The sequence below is a fragment of the Galeopterus variegatus genome, unplaced genomic scaffold, assembly GCF_000696425.1.
Source record: "Galeopterus variegatus unplaced genomic scaffold, G_variegatus-3.0.2 Scaffold2280, whole genome shotgun sequence".
Classification (NCBI taxonomy): Eukaryota; Metazoa; Chordata; class Mammalia; order Dermoptera; family Cynocephalidae; genus Galeopterus; species Galeopterus variegatus.
The window spans coordinates 67,309-87,848 of NW_007728391.1; the positions used below are offsets into that span (position 1 = coordinate 67,309).

The following is a 20,540-nucleotide window of genomic DNA, read 5'->3' on the forward strand; positions in this document are numbered from 1 at the left end:
ACCGAGCGCGGGCGCCCGGGGGAGGTCCCCGGGGAGCAGCTCCGCAGCGGGACGCCCCGCAGCAGCCTCGCGCCCAGGCGGAACATGACGAGGCCCAGGCTGAGGTCGAGGGCGCCGGCACCTGCCGCTAGGCCAGCGGGCAGCCAGGGGCGGGGGCACGAGGAGGCCGGCGGGCGGCAGTCGGACCCTCCCCCGGGCCAGGGGCGGGCTCCTGGACGGCGTCGCGCCCGGGGACCGGAGCGGGCAGAGCGGCGGCACGATGGCACCAGCTGGAGGCCCGGGGGCCAAGAGAGTGAGTTTTCTCCCTTCCTTCCTCGCGGAGCCCCTGGTCGCTGGGCTCCCGGCGACTCGGGTTCAGATGTCGCCTCGGCCCCTAGCCAAGCCCTGCGGCCTTGGCAGAGCACCTGGGCTGGACTGCTCTGAGCCTGGGTTCACCCGATCACGTATTGATTAACTTTATGGAGCCCTTACTCGGTGCCTGGCACCGCAGAGTGCTGTGCACAAAGTATCTCCGCATCTTCCCATTCTACAGAAGAGGAAACTGAGGCTCGGAGTCGGGCGACTCGATCTGAGTCACCGATCTAGTGCGGGGTGGAGCGGGGTTTGACATATGGCTTTCGGACTCGGAGGTCGCGCTCATTTTTGCCTCCCTCGTCGGATTTCCCTCGCGTTTTGGAAAAGGCGGTAGCCTGGCCATGTGAGTCGCCGGCGGGCCTGAAACCAGTCCTGGGCAAGGACACCCGCAGGGCCGCGACAGGAGGCGGTAGGTAGGTGGCGGCGTTCGCGGGGACTTCTCCGCCTCCTCCCTCCGGTAGTCCCCGGCTCCCCCAGCCCCTTTCCTAGTCTGGTCGCCAGATGTCCATTTTATCCCCCCACTTCTACTCTGGGTATGTGATAGGGGTTGGCGGCAGGAGAAACTGAACAAAATTAGGAAGGACATGAACTTGGGCGAAGGACATCCCCAGGACCCTTCAAAGCAACCCATCTGAGCCCCGTAATTCAGAAGTGGGGGCAGGTGGGGGAGAGGGAACGAGCGATATAGGATTGGAAATGTGCACCACCGGTTTATTTATACTAAAGAGTTAGGAACAATTGAGATACCCTGCAACGGGTGTATAGAATTAAGGTCCATCCTTTTAATAAGTTATTAGGCAGCCAATTAAAAAACCAAGTATGGGAACAGGCAAAGTGCTTTGGCAATGTTCTTACAAAGGGAAATATACATCACAGACTGATCCGAACTGTATCAAAAGGACACACTAATGAAAATAGTTACATAAGATGTGGAATATAGGTTTAAAAAACATGTTTTGGGATACTTTTTTTAATATATAAAAGTAAAATGTGGGAATCGAAGGAAGTAAGGTTAATGAAGAGATAAGCAAAGAACATTGTGCTGACTTCTTTCCCTCAGCTTTTACTAATGCTATGTTCATTGTTACAGTTCATTTTTTAAACAGGTTTTTAAAATGCCGACATCTGGGAAAGAGGCTGGGAGCGGGGGGCTACCGGGTGGGAGGAGGAGGAGGGGTCCGTGCAAACCCCACCCACCCTCCACCTGCTGAGCCGGCTCCGGAGGTGGCCTTGCCCAGGCCTAGTTTCAGGCCAGCCAGGTTACTATCAGACCCAGAGCAGATCCACTGTCAAACTGAAGGGGAGTATGGAATGAAAACATAAATGTACTGCAAATTAACTTACAGTGTTCCTTATTTTATGCATTCCTGTATTTGTCATTCTAGAGTTGTCTTCATATCATACTACTGTAGTAATTAATTGAGATGGCTAATGTAGCAGAAGGCAGAGCTAAAAAAACGCTCTGAATTCAAATCTGATGTTTTAGTTATTTTGCTAATTGCTGTGTAGAAAAATGGCAAATTTAAAATGTTGAACAAATATTCAGATAACAGATGAAAATGTCTTACCTTTACTTGGTATCATGAAGACACAGTCAAAATAGGTACTACAATGTTCTTAAAACCCTAGCTAGTTTTCTGTTAAAGAGTGGCATTTTTTTCTTCACAGGACCAAAATTCTAGCAGATGTGACACATGTCACATGTGACATTTTCAAAACAGTCCTGTCTCTCTGCTAACTCTTGGCATAGTTTATTTGTTAGGTGCTATATGAGGTGGTAGGGATACAGACAAATAAGATATGTCAGTAGCCCGCAGGCATCTTACAGTCAAGCTGAGGAGAAAAAAAAGTAAACAGATAGCGCAGTACAGGTGGATGCGTGAATGGAGGATGTATGAAGTTAGCAGGACACAAAGGAGGGGCAATCACAGCTGAGAGTGGGTCAGGCCAGGCTTTGCTCTAGCAGCAATGGAAGATAGTTTAGAGTAGGGCTGGAGTGAGTTGCAGACCACTTTAATAATCCAATGGCAGAGAGAAAGGGGGGACATATGAGCAATATTTAATAGATACTCTTTTCATAACCCTGAGAAAGATTGGATGTGGGAGGTGAGAGACTAATTTATAACAACCAAATTCTGTGCCAATGTTTTTCCCCTCTAGAATTGTTTGATGTGCAATATTAATTTGGATTTTTTTTTTTTCTTTTTTCTGGCAGCTAGCCAGGAGGGGGATCCGAACCTGTGACCTTGGTGTTTAAAGGCTGTGTTCTCACCAACTGAGCAACCGGCCAGCCTTAATTTGGATTCTTAACACATATACAGAAATGTATTAGATTTTCAAAAAGAGATCTTGTATAGAATGACTATACCTCTAATTCTCTCTTCTATATTCCTCTGCAGCATTTATCTATCAATTTTGCTGTAATTATTTATTGATCTATTGGCCTTTCCCAAACTTTGAGATTGTTGAGGGCAGAGACCCTGTCTTATTCCAGTGTTTATCCCACTTGCCTAGAACGTAATACCTGACATGTGGGAAATTCTCAATAAAAGTTTAAGTCCTTTTTTATGTTTCAACAGTACGAAATGAAAAGAATGAATAAGAGTGAATTACACTTTATGGAGGGAGTAGGGAAAGGTGAGAATCATAGTAAATATTAACAATTCTTCCACATTCAGCTAAAATTCAGCTTTAGATATAAAATATGGAAAAATAACCAAAGTCAGGAGCTTTCTCTGCCACAACTGATTTTGGTTAACACAGTTTGCATAGCTGGGCTCCATTTGACCATCCTCCACATGCACAGTAAAATGTTGTAGATATGGTAAGCTGGTATTTAGCCTCCAGTGCAAACCCTTCTAATATACCTTCTTGTACTGCAGAGGAAAGAAAGCTCATTTCCAGACTCCTTTTCAGCTAAGATTCACACAAGAATCAGGATCCCCAGTCAGATGCACACACATGGGTCTGGGAAGGCAGAAGCACAGCAAGCACAACCACAGTCAGCGTTTCAGTGTCCAGCTGAAAGCATCCCTGGCAATTGCAGCAGCCCCTTATCCCTGTGTGACACCTGCATAATATATTCCTGAAGCCAACAGCTCGATAGTAGCTTCTCTTAGTTGTGGTAGAGAGTGCAGCCCCCAGCAGGCCAGTTCAGTGGTGTTTTTCTGAGTCATTCCTGGGGGCCTAGTGTGGATTTTTATGCACCCATTTCTCTATATTAAACTCCTTTCAGCTTAAAATAACTGGTGTGGTTTGTATTTTCTGCAGCTGAACTGGATATAGGGGATAAAGCCAGAGTAAACCCCCTCCCTAGTCATATCGTTGGATGGAGATTGAGAAATTATTCAAGCCACATTTTGCCTCCAATGTTTGGTTCAGTACTGTTAACAGGGCTGTCCTGAAAAGTACAACAAAATGGTTTCTGTGGGAAGATCCTCACACATCTGCTTTAATTCCTGGCTATTTTTATTGGATCTAGGAATGACTAAGGTAAGGACAAAGTCTCTTGCAACCAAGATCAAATTCACTTCACTCGTACTCTTTATTGCCTTTATGGCCTTCCAGCCTCCTGGGAAAAGATTGAAGAAAATAATATGCCAAATAATATGGCCAAAATGTGACAAGGATCATTTTGTTCTTCAGTGTCCTAGGAAACTTGCTCCTGACCACCTTGGGCCATTCACTTTGGGTATGGACTGAGCTGAGCAGAAATAACAGGTGGCAGACACTAGAACACAGCCAGTTTCTCTCCAGCCTGTTCTCCCCTCCTTCCATAGTAATAGAGTTGTGGCTGGACACATGGGCATCCCCTGAGGACATTTTCTGGCTTCCCTCTGCAGTGAAGTACAGCCATGCAGCTAGAGTCGCACTTAGGGAGTGTGAGTGGAAGTGAAATGTGTCACTTCTAGGTCTGGGCTAAAAATTTTATGATGAGCTTTATCACACTTTGTTTTTTCATCATTTGAGACAGATTATGAATGTGACTCTGACCCAGTTTCAGCCATGCTTAAGAGGACAGTACCCCAGGACAGGGGGTGGCAAATGATTTCTGTAAAGAGCCAGGTAGTAAATATTCTGAGCTTGTGGGCCCTGCGGTCTGGGCTGCAGCTGCCCGGCTCTGCTGTTGTGGTATGAAAGCAGCCATAGACAATATGGAGTTCAGTGGGCAGGGTTCCAATAAAACCATACTTGCAAAAGCAGGTGGCCTGCCAGATTTGGCCTGTGGGCTGTCACATGCCAACCCCCGCCATAGGGAATAGCAAAGCGCTAAGACGAAAGGACTGTGCTCTTTGAGAGTGTTATGTGAGAGAAAAAATAAAATACCTTTATTTAAAGCCACAGTTTGGGGAGGCCTCTGTTCCAGCTGCTTAGTTTTACCCTAATCCCAACATGTATCCCAATAAGCTGCATCTGTACCCTGCTTGATGTCTTCCTTGGATTTAGGACCAAAACGGTTTTATGTTGATTTCACAGAACAGATATGACTGGTTAGAAAAGGCACCGGGGGGCTTTTCTCCCCCATCCATGCATTGCTTTGTGTCCAGCAGTGGGCAAGTCTGAAATGAACTAGCCTATTTCCAATAAAAAGTGTATCTTCAACTAATGCAGTCTATATAAGAGGGATCAGGATTGCAATGGGGGTGTTTGGAGTGGTCAGGGAAGGCATCTCTGAAAAGATGACACTTGACCAAAGACCTGAAGGAAGTGAGGGGATGAACCATGCAGGCATCTAGGGGAGGGGTGCTTTAGACACAGGAAATTGCAACCCGTGGCTAACTGCTCTGGATACAATGTCTTAAGTAAGTTATGGATGGGCTAAATAGAAAGGGGGTAAAATAGAGACTAAATTAAGAATTTAGAAAATCTGATGTCTGCTTTTTTACTTAGCTCTGTGATCTTGGGCAAGTTGCAACATTTCTCAGCCTCAGTTTCCTCATTTACACATGGGAATAAAAACTGTCTGCCTTGCCTCAGTCACAGCGTTTTGGGAGTACCAAATGAAAACATGTACGTGAACACGCTGGCCAAATGCAGGGCATGAATATGAAGTGTTGTCTCCTCTAGGATCGTGTTCAGTGGCTTACACAAAGAAGAGGTTTACTTTTCTTTAACAAGAGATCACACGGTGAGCAGTCTGAGGCTGGCGCACTGACTAAAGGATGACATTAAAAAAGCCAGTTATCAGCTGGCTTCACCAGCCTTAGCATGCTGCTTTCAATGGCATGCCTGCAAGGTGACTGCTGTCCCTCCAGGCATTGTATTGACATTCCAGTTAGGAAGGACAAAAAGAGACAAGATGGAAGGGAGCGGGCATCTTCATATCAGAAAAGCAAAACTCTTCCAGAAATCCTCAGCCAACTTTCACCTATGTCTCATCGGCCAGCACTGTGTTACAGAGCCACTCAGGGCAGCAAGGGAGCCTGAGAATTACTTTTGGGGATGGGACATTGTCTCCCCACACAAAATGCATTAGCAAAGAAGAATAGAGAATGCACATTAATTAGGCTACAAACAGTATTGCCACAAACATGTTGAAAAACCAAATAACTGTCATTGAATCAGCACTTTCACTATAACTTGACTCATTAAATGTTGAGAAAAAATAGTCACGGCCCTTTGATTGCACAAAATAGGTACCTGGATTAGCCAAAAAATATAGTATGCTCAATCTTTCTGAAACAGTATTAGACACAATTGTAACAAGTAGAGCTCCAAGAACATACCACTTTTCCTCAAATTAAAAATTGCTTTCAGGGAAAAATAAATGTATGTGTGGGGGAGTGCTTAGGTGATTTTTCTTTCTCTTCTTCAGGGTATTTTGGAACGTCTGGACAGTGGGGAAGTTGTGATTGGAGATGGCAGCTTTCTCATAACTCTGGAGAAGAGAGGCTATGTGAAGGCTGGACTCTGGACTCCGGAAGCAGTGGTAGAACATCCAAGTGCAGGTCAGCGCCCATCTCACCCCAGAGTGTTTATCCGAGTAACATTTTGCTCAAATCTGATTGAGAGAAGATTGAGAAGTAATTGCAAGTGTTTCTACGAACTGTTTCATTTGCCAAAATTGCCAAGATGTGGAAACTATGGTAGTACATGGGCTGAAGCATATGGAAGAAAATCTCTCTCTCTCTCTCTCTCTCTCTCTCTCTCACACACACACACACACACACACACACACTTGCATCTTCAGGTATAGGCAGTGCTAAAATATACATGTTAATATTGGTTCCATGAATATTTACCTTGTAGATATTTAAGTTTCCTTAAAATATTAAAACTGTTATTGTTTCAGATTCATCCTGCTGACTAATATGCATACTATGTTATAACAGTGTGTATAGGAAGAATGATTAACAGTAGTCACCAGCTTCACAGAGTACAGACAACCGGGTTCTGGGAAAAGGGGAGCAAAGAAATAAACAGTTTTACATTATCCTCCTGGCTGGGAAAAAAAGAAGTTGGGGGTAGAAACTGTGATGGGGATTCGTTAGCAACATCAAATTGGAACTTTAGTTCTATTCTGACTTTTTTTGGTGTTTGCTTTCCTAAATTAAAGTGGGAAAATAAAGCCAAAGAATGCAATGGGTGAAATAGAATGCAAACTGAGAATGGAACTTTTGATTAGCTCTGATTTTAATCATATGTGCACAGTGAATCAGACAAACCTGTGTGACCTTGGACAAGTCACTTGACCTCTCCAAGGATCCATTCTTCATATATTATATGGGGGCACGACATGGGCTGGTTGTGAGGACTGATGAGTTAACCCATATGAAATGCCAAGATTAAATTATCTATTGTTTTTATGAAGTCAAACTTATGCTGCCTCAAATCCGAATGCATACTGAAATAGCAACATGGAAGTAAAGAGGTCAGTTTAAAATATTGGTAAGTGACAATGATTAAAGAAAAGGGTCAGTTTGCAGGTAGTCTTAAAAAGCAAAGGTTATTGAAACAATTACTTAACAGCACATTTACTCTTAAAAGAGTAATCTCATATAAGTTGAAATTTTAAGATCAGATTATTGTAATTTTGATCTTTGGTCAAAAATTTGTCCCTTGCATTACTCAGAGCCAGATTTAATATCATATGCCTTTGTCTCTACTACAGATATGTGGAACCGTAACCAAATATATTATTCTCTCAATAGTAACTTTCTCTTGTTGATTGCAAATTACAGTTCCATAGACAAAACCCATATATATAAATGTTAATTTCATTTCAGAAGTTTGGAGATTATAATTATAGCGTTTAATTTAGATTTGAGTCTAAAGAGGAAAAATAAGCACTATGCTTTTCAAATTATTATTTCACTTTTATCTGCCACTTTATTTTCATGGTGGTTTGATTTTTTTTTTTTTTTTAAGTAAAATCACTAAACTTGTGCAGTGGTAGCATGGAAGTTATCTGAGGTGTCATGTATGATTGTGCTTTAGCCAGCATGGATATAGCTTAAATTATAAAAACTAAAGATTAAAGTACAAGGAAGCATAAATTCATGCTGTCTACTTTTAAGAAAACTTTTATTTTTCATAACTACTTGACATTACAGTTGGTTAGAGTGCAGCCTTATAACACCAAGGTCATGGGTTTGGATCCCCATACCAGCCAGCTGCCAAACAAACAAACAAACAAAACTACATAAAATTATAATGCCTCTGATTCACAAGGGGTTTAAATTAATTCTGTGGGTAGAAAACCAGAATTATTTGTGTTCATTATATCTAAGATTTTTATTCTCTAATGTTCTTGGTCCTATTGAAACATTTCAGTACACAAAAATACTGCAATGTTAATACCCAAGAGAAAAGCCATATAATGTGTATGCTAGTCATCATGATCAGTGTGGTACGATTTTAAAACATAAACCATCACACCCTTCAAAAAAGAAGAGAAAAGAAATTCCCAGCGTATCATAAATACCTGATGGCCATTATCATTATTTCATCAGACTCCCAGAGATCTGTGGTAGGACAGGACAAAGTTTTGTTTCTCTGGTACTTAGCAAGAAGTTTTTATCTAGCCTAAGAAGAACTTGTTCTTAGTTTTAGAAGATCTTTTTGCTAAGCCCGGAAGAAAGTGTTGAAATAGAAGGCTAAGGTTATGGGGATGGAGGTGGTAAAGACAGAAGGAACAACTTTCCGACCAGCAGAGGAAGCTCGACAGGCAGAGGAAGCTGTAGACTGCTTTCCCATGTTCCCCAGCTGCTTGCTGCTGCATTGGTTTGATGTGGGTGCCACCTGCACGCATTCTGCTCCCTGTGAGAGTTTCCTCATTCACTGTGGGGGCTGCATTCAGTGCTGGCTGCAGCAGATGAGCTACATCCCCCCAACACTGGTATAGGAATAAACCTCTCTGGATGAAGAGACCAAGGAGCAATTGGCCACCCAGGCTTTAGTCTCTGCATAGGACTGCACCAGGCCACTCAGGCCCTTCAGCAGGACAATAAGAGGCCATTCTCAACAGTATGTCCTGTCCTTGAATTCTACTAACCTTAATCTGCAACTTTTTATCAGTGCTAGGTCTGAAATTGGGTCTGATTGAAAGAGATGGGAGTGAGTGACCTGCTGCAGCTGAAAATCATAGCTTCTATAATTTTTACCTTTTTTTTGTTTCAATAAAAAAACCCACCTACTTTATAGTTCGTCAGCTTCACATGGAATTCTTGAGAGCGGGATCAAATGTCATGCAGACTTTCACCTTTTCTGCCAGTGAGGACAATATGGAAAGCAAGGTAAACTATAACTGAGGGGTGGAGATGGGGGGCGGATGGAGCGTAACCTCTTCATGGGAAGCTATGGAATTGACTTGATGTGTTCCTATGCTTGATTACAAAATCCACACAAAATCTATTATTATTAAATGAACATACACACAAAATAAATTAGCTTTTTCTGCTCCTTTAGGTAGAGGAAGGGATAGGACTGGGAGACAATAGGCCATTGGAAGGGTATGGCCATCCTTCTGTGCTATTATTTGGAAAAACACTTTGTGTTTTTCACCTTCTCATTTCACAATTTTCCTTTCTGCCTTGTCCATCTGGAGACCAAGAGGTCCTAAAGAACACAGCACTGGCCTAGAAATGAGAAAAACTAGGTTTGGTATTCAACTTTGCCACCTATTTGGCTGTGTGACTTTGTGCAAGACACTTAACTGCATTGAGCATTGGTTTTCTCTCTGCAAAATGGAGATAACAGTCATGCTTAAGTTCACAGACCTGTTGAGAAGAGTGGAGAAGATGAAGGAGGTGGAAGTATTGTGAACTATTCTGCAAATGTAAAGTGTTAATACTTGTAAATGTTAATGCCCATTTACTCATTCCACCAACCATCACTTATTAAGTACCTGTTCTAGTCCATTCTCCACGCTAGATACAAAGATGATACAAAGGCATAGACACCATTCTGAAGAGGCTCCCGGTCAAGTGTGGGAGACAAGCAAGTAAGCAGTTATTAAAATCCAATGTGGTGAGTACAATAATGGAAATAGAAGGTCACTGGTAACAGAAGCGATGTATCCAAACCTGCTCATCTTCTCATACCGCAGTACTCATCTCACTTGCTCATTGCCTTCTTGTTATCTAGTAAATTTTCCCTTTAAAATGTTAGGCTCACCATCTGAACTCTTGCTCTCTAACCTCAGTGGGAAGATGTAAATGCTGCTGCCTGTGACCTCGCCAGAGAAGTGGCTGGCAAAGGCGATGCTTTGGTGGCAGGGGGGATCTGTCAGACATCAGTGTACAAACACCACAAGGATGAAGCTAGAATTAAAAAACTTTTTCGACTACAGCTAGAGGTTTTTGCCAGGAAAAATGTGGACTTCTTGATTGCAGAGGTAAGCCTAGTGTTAGAGGAAAATGATCAAAGCTATTTTGACCAGAATAACTGCAGAGTCTTCAACTTCCATTAGGGTGTTGGACTGCCTTCTGCCCTCATCTCCTCCATGTGGATGGTCAAAGGTTTATTTAAATGCACTGCAGTCAAGGCCAACATTCCCTCATTTGTATGCCAGGTTCTCTGGGGAGCCAAAGGACAGACTCAGGAGAGGCCTGACCGTAGCCTTTGGTTTTCTACGGTCTGGGTGGTTGCAGCAGCTGACTTGGGGGACCCTGCAACATGGGGTGAGGGGAAGGAAACAGTTGCTCAGGGAGCATCCCCTCCTGAGAGAGGGGCCAGGCTGAAAGGCACTGTGTGTCAGGGGGCGAGGGAGCTGGAGACCGTGAGGGAGCAAAGCCTGGGATGTAGGTGGCTGTTCAGGCTCATCCAGGCCCCACCAATATACTCAGCACCCAGTAGCTTCCTTATCCTTGTCCATCCCTGCCTTGCGCACTCCTGCCTCTCTGCTTTCACTCAAGCTGTAACATGTGAGTGGCATTTTGAAGAAACAATCAGTAAGAATTGGACAGGAAGACCCAGAACATTCTCTTCCCTCCACCTCCAAAAAGAAAGCCTTCATTCTCCATTTCCCCACACGTGCTATGGCCTGGGGTCAAGCCCTCAACCCAAGTCCTTATCCTGAACAAGAAATAGCCTCCAAACTGTTATTCCCCCAATCACTTTACTGAACTCTACTGTAAACCTTGCCTGGTCAGCCTTCCCAAGGCCTCATCAGTGCCGCCCAAGCCTGGCTAAACCATCGTCCACAGAGACTAGCACAGACGCTGCCCTCTGTGTTCTGTGCATGGATGGGGACACAACTTACTTCGTGGGTTTAAGAGCCTGTCTTTCGGTTCTCTCTGCCATTCTTCACACACTGCTTCTGCAGAATTTGTTTCCAAGACAAGAGGGAAGAAACAGGGAGATTTCTGCTGGCTTTTATCCAGTTACCTTAAGGTCAGCTCTTCAACTGTGGCACTTTAAGGGGGTTCCTGGGAAGCACCCCTGCAAATGGCGTGGGTTTACCAGACAAGGTGTCCCATCCACCACCGGCAAAGAAACCGAGTAGCTCTGCCTCCCACTCTATGCCTTTGTCTTCTCATCTGGGGAATTAATCATGTTTCCTTTCCTGCTTTGTGGAGCACTTATGAATTTCTAACTACAAGTGAAGATAAAAGCACTTTGAAGTGTAAAGCATGATAAACTATTCATTATTTTTCAGAGATTACCTCAGGTCTGTTAAAGATGAGTCCAAAATGTGTTAGTAAAACTTTTTTCCTTCATACTTTATGATTTTAAATACTCAGTTACTTTAAAAACATTTGTTCTTTTTCTTTTTTTATTAAGTCATCTCACTGAAAAGCTATGTTCCATGAATCAAAATCTATATATTATCGTTAAAGAAATTAAAATATTTACTCAGGTGCTCTTTAGTCAGTTTGATAGAGACACGGTCCTTAGCAAGTTTTGTTACATCTTATGAATTTGGTAATTTTTATAACTGCTTTGCAACATTTATGTTCTACCATTCAAAATCTGCCTTATATTTGGCTCAATATAAAAAGTGACATTTCTCTTAGTATTTTGAGCATGTTGAAGAAGCTGTGTGGGCTGTGGAAGTCCTAAAAGCAGCGGGTAAACCTGTGGCAGCCACTATGTGCATAGGGCCGGAGGGAGACATGCGTGATGTAACGCCCGGAGAATGTGCTGTGCGGCTGGTGAGGGCAGGTAATTCGGATGTAGAATGTGATAATCAGCTCATCTGCTGTTTATGAAATTGAACGGTGTGCTTGATATTGTCAGAGCAGTTTGGAAATAAAAGAATTAACTGGAATCAGTTTCCTTATCTGTAAATCTTTGGAGGTGGAGGGGGATAGCTAATCTCTAAATTACCTCCCAACTATTAAAAAATAAATAAATGAACAAATGAATAAATAATAAAATGTAAAAGTTCTTCATTTCTTTGCATAGGGGCTTCCATCGTTGGGGTGAACTGCCGATTTGGGCCCACGACCAGCCTGCAGACGATAAAGCTCATGCAGGAGGGCCTTGGGGCTGCGGGGCTGAAAGCACACCTCATGGTGCAGCCCCTGGGGTTCCACACCCCCGACTGTGGCAAAGGAGGGTTTGTGGACCTCCCAGAATATCCCTTTGGTAAGCTCGGGACCGCATTAGATCTTTGTATTTCTCTTTGTGACAAAATTCAAATGGCTGTAATAAACTATGGTACGGCTTTACAATATGAGGCTGCATAAGACAAAAACATTCAAAGTTAATAAAAAATGAGGTAGCTGAAGAATGCATAATCTGATGGTTACAGTTTTTTAATTGGAAAAAAAATGCCTGTCAGAGCATCTATCATTTAAAAATGGGGACAGTAACAAAAATGTCGTAACTGTATATTGTATTACAGGACTGGAGCCCAGAGTTACCACCAGATGGGATATTCAGAAGTATGCCAGAGAAGCCTACAACCTAGGGGTCAGGTACATTGGTGGGTGCTGTGGATTTGAGCCCTACCACATCAGGGCCATTGCAGAGGAGCTGGCCCCAGAAAGGGGCTTTTTGCCACCAGCTTCAGAAAAACATGGCAGCTGGGGAAGTGGTTTGGACATGCACACCAAACCCTGGATTAGAGCAAGGTAGGAATTTTTAAATTAACATTCTTATTATTTTCCTTTAACCTCATTTTATGTATTACTGTAAACACTATGCCTGTATATGGTAATGAAAATTCAAAAGGCATATAAGTATATGAAATGAAAAGTAAAATTTGCCCCTTTCAGGTTTGGCAAAACAGAGAAGTGAGAGAGAGAGCCGAGTCAGGAGCCATTATAGCCAAAAGGTTTATTCCACTAATGTGGAGGGGAGACTGAACCAGATCAGTTCCCCTGAACTAAGGAAAACATGAGTTTATAAGACTTTTAGGGAGGGTTCAGGCAGAATGATGGGCAATTTTGAAATCAGTGGTATGCAAGATGACACAGCCCTTGTGGTCCAATGACATCTTGTCGGTTAGGGCATAGGCTTTTGATTAGCCGCTATCTCAGTACAAAATCATTCCAGTCCGAAGCCTGCTAAACATAGCCCACAAGACGTTCCCTTGATGATACCAGTAATGTTTATCCCTTCCCAGGAGAGGAACCTCAGTTCCCAGAGCAGAAAAGAGAAGGGAGAGGGGGAGAAGGGGGAAAGGTGCTTAACCTGGCTGTGCTGATGTTAAGCTAGCCATGAGGCCTAGCAGACCCCCTCCTGACACCAGTTCCAATCCCAGAGGTGTCTTTAGTCCATTCTAGCTGTTATAACAAAATATTATAAACTGGGTGGCTTATAAACAACAGAAATTTATTTCCCACAGTTCTGGAGGCTGGGAAGTCCAAGATCAAGGTGCTGGGAGATTTGGCTTTGGGTGAGAGCCGGCTTTCTCCTAGTGCCTTCTTGATGGGTCTTTACATGGTAGAAGGGGCAAGACAGCTCTCTGGGGCCTATTTTATAAGGGCATTAATCCCATTTATGAGGGCTTCACCCTCATAACCTAACCACTTCCCAAAGACCCCACCTCCCAATACCATCACATTGGTGATTAAGTTTATGAGCAGAGAATGCTTTTCAACGTTATGAAAAGCGGATGGTGGAGGGAGTTCTGGTCAAGATGGCAGAATAGATGGTCCTCAGCGTCACTCTCTCCCACAAATCAACCAATTTACAACTATAAAAATGTAACATCAGCCAAGCTGGGGCCACTGGAGTGCAGGGGAAGAGGAGGAGAGACCTACGGAGTGCATGAAGGTGGAAGAAACCATGATGAGAGAAAGAAAAAACTGCTTGGAGCATTTCAGGCCGCAGCCGCTTTAAGGCTCGAGCTGCTGAGCACATGGAACAGGAGCCGGCAGAAGCTGCAGCTGTGCCCTTCAGATGAAGTTGCTTGGAGGCAGCAGGGGAGAAGAGAGCCTTGGTGACCCCCAGGACAGCAAGAGCACTAATAGGGTTCCCATGGACTCACACAGGAGCGAGGAGCCAGAACAGCTGAAAAAGGGAAGCCATTCAGATGCCAGTGAGTCATCACAAGGGACCGGTGCAGGGCCCACCCCATGGGAAGTGTTTGAAGCATGGGCGGTGGGGGAGATGGGCCCACTGGGGGAACACTGGGACACAGCAAGGACAGCTGATCCACCCCCTGCAATCAGCTCAGGACCACTCAGAGGAGACTGGTTGGGAATGCAGAAATGCATGGGGTGCAGTTTGATGGAAAAACTCAGGCCCAGATCAGAGTTTCTAAACAACCGAGGTGCACCTGGTCTCTGGAGAGCCGGAAGTACCTATAAGATCAACCATTAAGCCCTGAGCTGCACAAAAGCCTTCCCTAGGGAAACAGCAGCAAAGCAGCAATTTAGCTCAACTGCAGAGCTCAAATACTGGTTTCCACAGGAAGTTCCCCCATTTTAGAAGTAAGCAAATGACAAAAAAATTAGTTCCAGCCCAGGCACACCACCAGCACCTTGAGGCCCACCAGGGGACATGAGGCATAGAGCTGTGGACCCAACACCACTTTCACATCCAGGCATACCACCAGCACCTTGGGGCCCACCTGGGGTCGCAGGGCATGCAGCTGGAGACCAGATCCCCCTCCCAAAACCAGGCACACTGTATCAGCACCTCAGGGCCTGTCCAGGGACCCAAAGCATGGAAAAGTGGACTGGACCCTCTCCCACAACCAGGCACATCATGCCAGCACCTTGGGGCCCACCCGGGGACCTGAGGCATGGATCTGAGGACTAGACCCCCTCCCACAACCAGGCACACCCTACCAGTGTCTTGGGGCTCACCCAGGGACCCGAGGCATGGAGAAGGGTACTGAATCACCCTCCTAGAACCAGGCACACCATGCCAGCACCTCAGGGCCCTCCCGGGGAACTGAGATATGGAGCTGGGGACCAGATACCCCTCCCACAACCTGGCACACTGCACCAGCGCCTCAGGTCCTGCTCAGGGTCCCAAAGCATGGATCCAGGAACTAGACACTCCCCACAAACAGGCATACCACCAGCTCCAAGGAGCATGCCAAAAACATCACCTCCCTGTGGGTGGCCCACCACAGCCACCACAATAACCATGGCTGCTGCGAAAGCGGCTAGACACCACAACCACCATGCAGATGGTCCACCAACCACTGGAGTGCATTGACACACAGAGAGTCACCAGCAGAGATAAAGAAAAGAAGAGGATCTCTCTCTCCACAAAACCCATTTCAGAGTGACAGAAGAAGCATCTGCTCTACTATAATATTGGGGGACCTGATCATAGCTCTCAACATTGGACAGATCATCTAGGCAACAAATTAACAGAGTAACCATTATTCTTTCAGAAAGAGAGAAGAAATCTAGGGTACTTAGATGGGGGGGAGGGAGAGAGGGATGGAGAGAGATTGGACAAGGGGCATAAAGAATAATTATGATTTGTAACTATATATATGCTAGGAATATTGATTTGATCAACATTTGTCAATTTTGAACCCCCAAAATATATATAATCAACTTGGATTAAATAAAAATTTTTTTTAAAAAGTGGGGGGTGGGGTGGGTAGAACACAAACATTCAGACCATAGCACAGAGGTAAACTGTTTGTCATTTGTGTTTTGAAGTCTTGTACCTCTATTTTTTGTTTTGTCAATTTTAAGCAATAATTACTAATAACCCTTTACAAAAGCTAAGGAACTTAAATCACATAATCGTCTCCCTGTCTTCCTGTTCTCCTTTTCCCAATTTTGATTTATAACATTTTCATTTCTTCTGTTGGTTATCTTTTTGTAGTGGATTGAATTATGTCCCCCCAAAACTCACTGAAACTTGAATTCTCCAAGTTTTATGTATTAGAACCTTAGCCCCCACTGTGACTGTTAAAAGGGTGGGAAATCACATCATGGTAATCAAAAGGTGGAGCCTTGAAGAGGTGATTGGATTGTAGGACTGTGCAGTAGTGAGTGGATTAAGAATGGTGGTCATGGGTGTGGTTTGGAAGGCTTTAAAAGGGGAGCATGAAGAGTCTGTCACTCTCTGCTCTCTCTGCTTCCATCATCTTGCAATGTGAGATCCCTGGGTCACTGTCACCACCCTTCTGTCACCGCCCTTCTAGATGGACTTTGGACTTTCCAGCCTCAGAAACTGTAAGCTTATAAATTACCCAATTCCATGTATTTTGTTATAAGCAACAAAGACAGACTCATACACTTTTTAAGTTAAAAATATATTTAACCACCTATTTCTTAATCCATCAGTATAAGGCAGGATCTCTTAACTCTACTTTCTATAAAATAAGAATTGATTCCCTTCTGCTTCTCTCTACTTTTACTGTCTCATCCACCTCTTGGCATCTTTAAGTTATACCATTACTTTTACATCATCAAGGTTTATAACCATTATGTTCTGTTCTGTAATCATAATTAAGTCTGCCAAACTTTGTCTGCAGGTTGATCCTAAAAATATAAAGCCAGTGAATAACATTACATTATTATTATAATTATCATATTAAACAAGCAGGATTCATGAAATATAATCAGAACCCAACTATATTTTTGTCTACCTCCATCCCTTTAAACCTGCTCAATGGATGAATTCCTTCCTTTGTCCCTGTTTGAAAACATTGACATGCTCCAGGACTTCTCTGGGTACTCTTAGGCAACAGAAAGTTCCATAATCACTTTACTTAGCAGACACAGTGTTGATTCAGTAATCAAAAGTGTTCGGTTCCACATAAAATCAATAATCAGAACATGTTTCAAACTTAAAACTTCTCCCTTTGTCCAGCAGAAGCCTTCAACAGGCAAGAAACCAGGAAAGGACAGTGTCATCCTTCTTTCTCTGCCTTGTGCTTCTAACCCTCCCTTTCCTCTTCAGACTCAAAATACGAGGAGAGAAGATAGAAAAGGGAGTATACTGTTGTTACTTGACTGGCATCGCATACGAAGCCTGCGTTAGCTGAGCATGGCAGATCTTCATGAGCACGTTCATGGCTCTTCAGAGCCTTCCGCTGCTAACTTTTGTCTGTACTTTTCATGCCACAGGCATCTTTCTCCCACTGCTACTTCCTCCTCAGACCCTGGCTTTTCCAGCAGGCTACTCCTCCAGCAGGCAACTCCCTATTTTGGGGGTCCTGTTGTCCTTCCTAGTGATTCTAGTGGGCCAGATTATAGATATCTCCAGGCTGGCTCTCTTGCTCTCATCAGGCTCAAAATGGCTTTCACCCTTCCATTATACAAACAAACCCTGAGAGTGTGGTCTGATCTCAATTTAACAGCATCCTCTTTGCTCACAAGCAAAGTAACTGGTCCGTTGTTCTCTTGTGATCTAGATTTTCCAGTGTAGAGCCAGGTATGTCATCTCACTGGTTCTTGGCCACCTACTTTGAAACTTCTGCAGTGTCTGTCCTGCAACTCCCTTCGATACCTGACATCTATCATATCTTGGTGTCTCCAATAAAGCTTCCAATCTAATACCCTGTTACATGAGTGGTTTTCTAAACATTCACTGCAGAACAAAGTGGTATGCATGGGACCATGGAGAAAGAGAGATGATCCTATTTTACAAAACTTGAGCCATTTGTAGGAGAATGTTCCAAGCTTCAAGGTCAAATAGATTCTCTTCTTTTACATTTCATCTTTTGTCCGAATTCATGCCATATTTCAATTTGCTTCATATTTGGATTGACTTTATTTGTACAACATTTGGTTTTCTAGGAATCTCTAATTAACTTCTTTTTTCATTATTGAAAGAAAAATAACAGGCCTTCACGTTCTCTGAAATTTTCCAATTTCTAAGTTACACTCAGTCACTTTATTATTGAAGACATTTTTCTTGGGGCCCCCTGAATTACTATTCTGTTTTGGGTCACTGCATGTCTGACTCTCCCTCCCCAATGCCGTCATCTTTCTGTCTTCTAGAAACCAGTCACAATTGCTGCTGTCTTCTCCTTTGTATTCGGTGCTGTTATGTATTTAATCCATTTTGTACTTCTTTATTCATATCAGTGGGATTTGAAACAGTCTTCATTTTGAACTGGAATAACTTTCCTAATGTAAATTTATTTATACTGTAAATGCAGAAAATAAATCACTTAGCCAAACCTTTCTTCTGGGAGGATGGATATTTATCAGAGAAGGTATCATATTTAGAAAAAAGTACCATATTCAGGTATCATATTTAGAAAAAAGTACTAAATATAAATGTAATTAAAAGGTGAGGAAAGTGTAGCTTGGTGACAATTAAAATAGTTTCAATAAATGAGAAATAGCTTATTTTAATTATCATCTTCTAGGAATCCTTAAAATTCATTAGCCATTAAAATCAAAATATTATTCTGTAGACCAAAGCAAAACACTCCTTGTACCCTGAATTCCCAAACCCACCGATGTTCACAGAAATTTGTGATTACATAGAAACCTGTATAAACCCAGATTTCTGATATTTCATCATCCAAAAATACTGATTTATTCATTACTTTGTAAGTAAAGTGGGAAAAGCTGTAAAAATATATTTAACACAAAGGTCTGTGACCAGGAACCTCTGTATTCTTCTTTCTTTGTCTAAAAACAAGGAACAAATACTGACAAAGTAATTTGTATTCTGTTCTTAGTTACTTTTTGAAGAATTACACTTTGTCTTATTCCATTAAAAACTGTCTTCAGGGCCGGCCCAGTGGCGCACTGGAGAGTGCACCACTTGGGAGCACGGTGGCGCTCCCGCAGAGGGTTCGGATCCCATGTGGAGACCAGTTCCTGCTCACTGGCTGAGCGCGGTGCAGGCGCAGCACCGAGGGTTGCGATCCCGTTACCGGTCAGTAAAAAAGACAAAAAGGAAAAAAGAAAAAAACTGTCTTCATATACTTCTCATTACATTAAAATACTGAGTAGAGTTAGAAGGACTCTGCTAGAAATTTTGGAATGACTGTAATTCCTAAAAACATGTTAAACTGAAACACGTCTTTTTCTAAAAGGTGGTATGAAACGTAATGATTGTTACCAAGAACAGAAATGTGAGAAAGGCTACTGGCATTAATGGGTATGGACATCGTTTTTCCCTTTGTATGTTGAAACAGAAGTTCCACAGTAGCCTGATCATCCACCAAGCTTTAAGTATGTATGTGTGTGTATATGCACACACACATACATGCACACCTACATACATATATGCATACATATATGACATATCGGACTTATAAAACTGGCACGAAGCTTTTAATTAATTAATTATATATATATTTTTAACTCAGGGCTAGAAGGGAGTATTGGGAGAATCTGCTGCCAGCTTCAGGCAGACCTTTCTGTCCTTCGCTATCAAAGCCAGACGTCTAAGGAGTAGTGAAAGAAAATACTGAAGTAATAGAAGAGAAAGAAGTTGCCCTCCAGCCCCATCTGGAACATTCCTCGCCCTTATCCTCAGCCTGCCCCGCCGTCTCCAGCTGCAGCTATGACCCCGACGTGCACAGGCCCTTCAGTTCCAGTCAACACTGCCATGGTTAAGCGCTGCGATGGGTGGTGCAGCAGAGTTTAAGAGGAGTGAGAAAGGCCTGTAATTCTGCAGTGCATTCTTTTCAAGATCATCGAAAACAGCCAAACTTGTCTTTTAGGGTAAATCTGACATTTTAAAATAAGCAGAAGTCATTGAGAACCAAACCTAGTGAATACTTCAGGTGACTAGCTAGGTGCTCGAGGAAGATGGAGCAGCACTCTAAAGTCAAGCAATGGGTCTGCGTTTCTTAAAGGATTTATATAATCACTGCAAAGAGAATCCCAAAAGGAAAGATGCAAAAACTGTTTTGCGCAATGGCAGGATTATTGAAATACATGTATAACCTTTCAAAGTGATGACTTTCAAAGATGATTTTTACTTAAAGGTAATAGGTCCTAGAATTTTTTTTAAATGTGTCTATATAATCACAAATAGCTAGATTATAAACTATTTAAGGACGAGGACCATGTCATAAGCTTCTTATTATATTTGTGCTTATTTAGCATTGTGCTAGACATAATAATAGATAATCACTGAAATACTTATTGTCGATTATTTAAAATAAGTAAAAATGGATAAACAGTTTAATAATACCTTTTTAAAAGTCAGAGTTCAAATCTATCTTGGTCCAATATTTTCTTGACTTATGTTTGTGTTACTTGCTGTGTGCCTGTTTCTCTTTTTTTTTCACAACAATGTATGAATTCATGACAATTGGCAAAATTAAAAATAATTTACCTTTTGTAGTGTTTGAATATTTAAAATTCATGGATATTCTTAGGAATAAGGACAAGTATTTACTACTT

The 20,540-nt window shown here is 42.9% G+C and overlaps 1 protein-coding gene across 1 annotated transcript; it reads left to right on the plus strand.

Moving 5' to 3' along the window:
• Window positions 1-259: 259 nt before the first annotated feature.
• BHMT2 (betaine--homocysteine S-methyltransferase 2) lies at window positions 260-20,477 on the plus strand. The gene is given in 8 exon segments (XM_008581146.1): window positions 260-292; window positions 6,170-6,302; window positions 8,998-9,129; window positions 10,005-10,189; window positions 11,811-11,958; window positions 12,202-12,384; window positions 12,644-12,872; window positions 19,496-20,477. Coding segments are annotated over 8 exon segments (1,293 nt in total). The 3' UTR covers window positions 19,746-20,477.
• The last annotated feature ends 63 nt before the right edge of the window (window positions 20,478-20,540 follow it).